Here is a 6,395-nt window from a genome sequence, read left to right as displayed (position 1 = left end):
GTGATGCTGCTTGAGATATTGTTGCCAACACGTACTACTTGAGGCCTCTGACAGAGGAAGTCCAGTAGCCAGTTGCAGAGGTAGGTACTGAGTCCCAGTTTGTCAAGTTTGCAGATGAGTTGTTGTGGTATTATGGTGTTGAATGCAGAGCTGAAGTCTATAAACAGCAATCTCACATATGAGTCTCTTTTTTCCAGGTGGGTGAGGGCTGGGTGGAGGGCAGAGCAGATTGCATCCTCTGTAGACCGCTTGGCTCGGTATGCAAACTGGAAGGGGTCCAGGGTGGGGGGGAGAATGGATTTGATATGTGACATGACAAGCCGCTCAAAGCACTTCATGATGATGGGTGTCAGTGCCACAGGGCGGTAGTCATTGAAGCAGGATGGAGCAGTTTTCTTCGGCACAGGTATGATGGTGGCAGCTTTGAAACATGATGGGACGATGGCTTGCTTCAGGGAAGTGTTAAAGATGTCTGTGAAGACATCCTTAAGCTCCCCTGCGCAGTCCTTCAGCGCACGACCTGGAATGTTGTCTGGACCTGTTGCCTTACGGGTGTTGATAGCAGCAAGTGTCCTCTTCACGCTGTCGGCTAGATAAACCCAAAGTAGGCTAAGTAGGCATACAAACCTTTTTTTCCATCGTGATAAGGTGCGACGAGGAATATTTTCTTTCAGCCATTTTTTTCGCAGTGTTTTCTTTTTAACATAATTAAAAACACAGTGAATAATGCGATTCAGGATACTAGCGACGCTGCGCGCTCAATCCTGCTCCCTGCCTCTCGCGAAACACCGTGAGATCTCCATCTTCCAATGAGACAGCTGCGACGTTCGAATCGAAACAGAAGTTGTGGAGTCAGGAGAGGCCGGAGAGGGAGCAAGGAGTGAGCGAGAACATACATCACTTTTATAATGGAAGAAACAATAGGTAAGGAGTGTAATAAACATTTCGTAATACTGTTTTTGCATTCATTCGCGTGTAATCAGTTTTTAAGCAAGAGCAAGTTGGCTACTTGACCAATATTACGGCACTGCAACTGATCTAGAGTTGGTTGTTGTTGGTGGTGGTGGTGTGTGTGGGGGGTAATGTTCAAAACCGCTAGCATATCTCCAGAGACAACTTAAGAATCTTTGATACTGTATCTCCGTGCGTGCTAGCAACTAACAGAAGACAACTGTTGAAAGACCAGAAATGGCACTTTCACATGATATCTTGGGTACACGTGTAACCCAACGGGATCGCAAAGTAGGACTTACAAAACGAAGGATAACACTGCTAAGAATCTGCTGCACTCAAATTGCACCGTTTTGCTGTCAATGCAGTCTTCTTGACCAGTCACACCTTGTAAACAACCTAGTCAAAACAGAAGTAGGTATCACATTTTCTTGGTGATATTTTCTTTAGAACTCGTAAGTTCTATCCTGAGACAAACGACATTCTGAGACTTTTCATCCTCTTTGCACAGAGATTCACCTACTAGCGCTTCATAAAAGAAAAGTTTGTTGATATTTGGGGCACATTAAGCGACAGTCCAATTTCTTAGTAGTACTGGTAACAACAAGTGGCCTAGCAGTAGGCAAGTATTTCTTATCTAGTTTTAGGAAATGGCAACTGAAAGGTCTGTGTGCCCTGAAAATCAACCACTTTAAAAAAAAAAAATCAATTTGTTTAAAGTCTATAAAGCCCATGCGGACACGCAGAGAAAAATAGAACTCTTCTATTTCAAGGGGTCTTTGCTGTTCTGCTGTGCAGAACACTACATGGTGTAAATGGCCTAATCTGATAACAAGTAGATGAAAACAGACCAAAACCATGCACTACCTGTGCATTGGTGTGAATGCAGTGTTACATGGTGATAAAATATGTACTACTGTATTCATACATCCTTTCTTCATTTTTCCTCCATTCTTTTAGTGGCAGAAACACCAGCCAGGAAGTTTGCTGTGGTACAGTGGTCAGAAGGAGATGACAAGGGCAAGTTAAGTGATTCGCTATGATGACACAAAAATGGGCCCTGATGGGCTTCCTTTAAGCCTGTATCTGGCTTCAGTTGAGTGGCGACGTGGGAAGAGGCCACAAGGAGGTTATCCTCATTATGCAGCTAATGTGAAGTTTGTGACTGGTAAGATACAGACTATTATTTAATCAGTAGGTGTAAATACACATTATTCTCTTTAATATACATTTTTAATAGACATTTGTCATTCTACCCATGATACAATTCTGCCATCATAGATAGATTTGCAGTTTACAGTTTAGAGATGTCGTTATCATGGTGTCATTGTAAAATCATGTTGTGTCCGTGTCTTTCCCTCTCTACTGTAGGTTCTCGTTATGAGGCCACACGAAAATTGAATGAGCTAACAAAAAGCAATAAGCCAGCCCCACAAACAAAGAGGATCTCTGTGCCCCCCAAGAAGTATGGGGAAGAATCAGACGACACAGACACGGAAGTTCCTCAACAAACAGATAAGGTAGTGTGAATTTGTCATCAGATTATTTTGATCATGTCATTCCAGTAATGGGAACCTCCAGCAGGCCAGTGAATCGATTTACACCGCATTTGCACTTTAAAGCTATGCACATACATGTGGAGTGTTTGTGGCACACTCACTATCAGTCATTGAAGTTTTTCAAAGCTGATGCGGATGTACATTCTTGATTCACATGATTTACATGTTAGTTATTGATTCCGTTGTGCATGTTGCAATTATTATTGCAGCAGCCTCTATTTAATTAATTCTAGCTTCTGTTTTGACCAGAGGTTAAAAGTCTCCCAGACTGATCCTGCAAAGGAGTTTCTGAAGATGTATGGTGGGATACCACAAACTTCATCAGATGAGATCAACAACCTGAAAAAATCTGTCTCTGCTTTGACCCAGAAAAACATAGACTTGGAGAAAGAATGCCAAAAGTGGAAAGACTTGGTTCTTCAAGGTATCTTGTTTATTATGTACTGGTTGTAGAAGGATCAGTGATAGCTAAGTCTGTTTACCTGTATTTTTCCTGTCATTGTGTCTAGATGTGCCAGGACTCATTTTTGGCATGAAGAAGATTATATGCCAGCCTGCCTCTCCCAGGACGCCCGGATCAGAGGACTGTCCTTCACAGTGTCTTCCCTATTTCACTCAGCCCACCTCCAGCCCCTCATCTACTGTTTCAACACAGTCTAGTTCACCTTCAGCCAGCTCCCAGTCATCAAAGGTGATTTCTTTTTAGAAATTAATACATGATAGAGAATTGTTTGGGATGCTTGTTATGAGTTCGGCAGATATACTTTATTTATCCAACTATATCAGTAAGTATCTGTTGTGCTGTACAGAAGAACTACAGAAAATTCAATTGAATAATTGACACATTGGCACACAGTCTAAGCTTATACATTTGTCTATGGCTCCAAAGTATGTATTAATATGTGCACTGACCAGATGTTTTCTGTTTAACTAATGTCCTCCTCAGATGGCAATTGATGCTGGGAGTGGAGACATGGATACAACTAGTTCTTCACCATCAAAGGTGAGTTGTCTTAATGAATATTATATAGATGGTCAGGCATGCTTGTAATGTGTAGGGCAATCGTGATTATACTGTATGTATAGTGTGTGTGCACTTCTTTATGTGTTTTCTTTCTGTGCCCAGTATTAACACATTATATAAGACAACCAGGTTGTGTTAGTGGAAGCCCTTTTTAAAGGCCAATACATTCTGATTTTGTATACAAAATCATATAGGGTTGTAATTTAAAATTTTATCTTTAAGCCCTTTGTTTAACACCTGTCCTTTGTTTAACACATTTTTCTTCCTTTAAAGGTTGAGATCTTCAAAGGCAGTGGTGTCATGGTGGATAAGCTTGCATGGGCTTACGCAGTTAATGCAAATTCATGTACAACATTTGTAAGACAACTGCTTACAGCTGTATTCCCCCCTGAAGTGCTTCTAGTCAGTAATCTTCGGGGAACCAACAAGGGGAAGGGAGAGGCTCGTCTCCCCCTTGAGAAGACCAAAGTTGATGCCATCTACAGTAGGTTCAGTGTTATCAATAGCTGTTATGATACTGATCTCTGCTGTGAATGTCAAGTATAGCCTACTAACTTTTGCATTCTTTGGGTTTGTTTGTTAAAGATGCAACTCTGGAGAGATGGCCGGGTACCCCTCTGTCCTTGATAGGGAGCAGCATCAATGGGAAGATAACAGAGATGCGGAATAAAGTTAAGCAACAGAAATGAGAACATTGAAATGTACGTTTTGTTCTTAATAACACAGTTCAGTTCATAAATATTACGTACAGTTATGGACAGTATGAATGAGTTCATTATACCACTTAAAATGGCACTTTATCTCCTAAATTGTGGGAATGGCAGAAAGCTGCAATGTCTGCCACTGATGTTGAAAATAAGTTTTTTTTCATAACGACATGCCTAACCATCATGTTTTTGATAGGATCAGTAATAGTAGATACAGTTAGTAGAAGTGCAAGGGAAGTGCAAGGGAACTATTTGTCAGTAGAGGTTTCAAATAAATTTGGTTAAAATCCCTGTGTGTATTGCTCTTTAATCACACAATGATACTCATACAAAGCATATATTGTACATATATGCAACACATATAGGAAACATCAGTTTGTAAATATGTATTACTCGTATATAATTTCCTTTTAGATATCAAAATCTTATCAAAACCATATAAAAACTTCATAGTTTCTATATACATTTTATCTGTGTTACATACACAAATCTAACAGTAATGGTGGTTTATCATATAGGAACAACACAATATTACTCATGAAAAACATATACTTCACATATAAGAAGCATGTATTATATGTCAGACAAACATATACAAAAATTAGTGTGTACATGTGTATAACATATATATACTTTTTCTTTCTAATATCAAAATCTTATCAAAACCATATGAAGACTGCGTTGTTTTTATATACATTGCATGTGTGTTACATGCACAAATCTGGTTGTAATGGTGTTTTATCATATAGGAATAATACTAAAACGTTATATAACATATTCTAAAATGTACATCTCTCATGTACTGAAAGTATATGTCACTGTATAATTTACTTAGTCAGTTCATGTAGATGTGTGCTTTATTCATACATGAGGGAAATATGAAATGGGCCACTTTTGTGATATGTGCCACATAAGATCTTCATAGCCATATGTGTTTCTGGCAGTAAGGGTTTTGTATAAGACTTTTGTATTCATCCTTTTAGAAGTTTTATGTATTTCTTTTTCGTATGGGTCACATCATCAATGCACTTTGTGATGTAAGAGGTTACAGTGTATACTCCTCTATGTCTGTCTGATTGTTGTAAGTTTGTTGTGTCAAAACAGTCTTGAAGAGCATCAGAGGCTCCCTCAGGCCACACTTTTACCTGCTTGCGAACCGGTTTGTTTGTTTTCACTCTTTGTCTGTATGCGGGCATTAGCATAACAGTGATATGGTCAGAAAGTCCAATGTGGGGGAGGGGGGTGGCTTTGTATGCTCCTTTGTGTGTAGTGTAGACCAGGTCCAGGATGTTGTCTCCTCTTGTTGGAAAATCAACATGCTGGTGTAGCTTTGGAAAAACAGTTTTAAGGTCTGCATGGTTAAAATCTCCAGCGAAGATGGTGAAACCGTCTGTTGTTCACTGACAGCCTGGTACAGTTCACTAAGAGCCGTGTTCCTATCGCTGTTATTGTTGGTAGGCGGGATGTATACTGCGACTAGCAGAATCGCAGTAATTTCCCTTGGCAGGTAAAAAGGACGGCACTTTATGATCATAAACTCCACCAGTGGTCAGCAGTGTTTGCATACTACGACAGTGTCCCGGCACCATTCGTCACGGATGTAAACACAGATTCCTCCTCCTCGTGATTTTCCACCCTTTACAATGGCCCGGTCTGCTCGATAGCATGCTAGCTGCAGAGTCCGTAATGTTGTCATTTAACCAAGTCTCAGTGAATACGAGCACACAGCAGTGTGTGTCAGTATGTGTGAGTGTACAGAATGTAGATGTATATCTGCAGGAATGTTGTCTTTCTGCACCTGCTATTCCAGGTGAACCACTAGAGGTTGTAAAGAAAGTTAAATATCTGGGACATGTGATAAGAGATGACCTCTGTGATGAGGATGATGTGCAGCGTCAGTGTGGAAAACTGTATGGGCAGGCAAACATGCTGGCACGCAAATTCCACATGTGCACTCCTGATGTTAAAATCTCACTCTTCAAAACTTATTGCACTCCACTGTATACTTCCCACCTGTGGTGTAATTTTAGTGAGTCGAAAATGAAAAAACTTCATGTGGCTTATAATGATGCACTAAGAATTGTGCTTAAAATCCCTAGGTGGAGTAGTGCCAGTGAAATGTTTGTGTCTAACAATGTGCCCACTTTTAACGCT

At 40.3% G+C, this 6,395-nt stretch overlaps 1 protein-coding gene across 3 annotated transcripts; it reads left to right on the top strand.

Annotated features, from left to right (window-relative positions):
- The first annotated feature begins 711 nt into the window (after nucleotides 1-711).
- LOC121689922 lies at nucleotides 712-4,979 on the top strand. 3 transcript variants are annotated; one of them, XM_042070163.1, is made up of 8 exons: nucleotides 712-924; nucleotides 1,912-2,119; nucleotides 2,323-2,471; nucleotides 2,760-2,934; nucleotides 3,020-3,201; nucleotides 3,457-3,513; nucleotides 3,808-4,018; nucleotides 4,120-4,979. In XM_042070163.1, the coding sequence occupies exons 2-8, from the start codon at nucleotides 2,005-2,007 to the stop codon at nucleotides 4,221-4,223; spliced, it is 993 nt and encodes a 330-aa protein (XP_041926097.1). In that variant the 5' UTR covers nucleotides 712-924; nucleotides 1,912-2,004; the 3' UTR covers nucleotides 4,224-4,979. The 3 variants fall into 3 exon arrangements, with proteins under 3 accessions (XP_041926097.1, XP_041926096.1, XP_041926098.1); XM_042070162.1 differs by lacking the exon at nucleotides 712-924 and having other exon boundaries at nucleotides 1,854-2,119; XM_042070164.1 differs by lacking the exon at nucleotides 712-924 and having other exon boundaries at nucleotides 1,981-2,119; nucleotides 2,744-2,934.
- Nucleotides 4,980-6,395: the final 1,416 nt, after the last annotated feature.

Source organism: Alosa sapidissima, chromosome 18 (genome assembly GCF_018492685.1).
Source record: "Alosa sapidissima isolate fAloSap1 chromosome 18, fAloSap1.pri, whole genome shotgun sequence".
In the NCBI taxonomy this organism is placed as follows: domain Eukaryota; kingdom Metazoa; phylum Chordata; class Actinopteri; order Clupeiformes; family Clupeidae; genus Alosa; species Alosa sapidissima.
This window is presented reverse-complemented; position numbering and strand designations above follow the sequence as displayed.

Bases quoted from the DNA above. Each gene is read 5' to 3' on its own strand.
- LOC121689922 (XM_042070163.1), top strand. From the start codon at position 2,005: ATGGGCCCTGATGGGCTTCCTTTAAGCCTGTATCTGGCTTCAGTTGAG. The intron at 2,120-2,322 runs GTAAGATACAGA...TCTCTACTGTAG, and splicing joins TAATGTGAAGTTTGTGACTG to GTTCTCGTTATGAGGCCACA. The intron at 3,514-3,807 runs GTGAGTTGTCTT...CTTCCTTTAAAG, and splicing joins CTAGTTCTTCACCATCAAAG to GTTGAGATCTTCAAAGGCAG.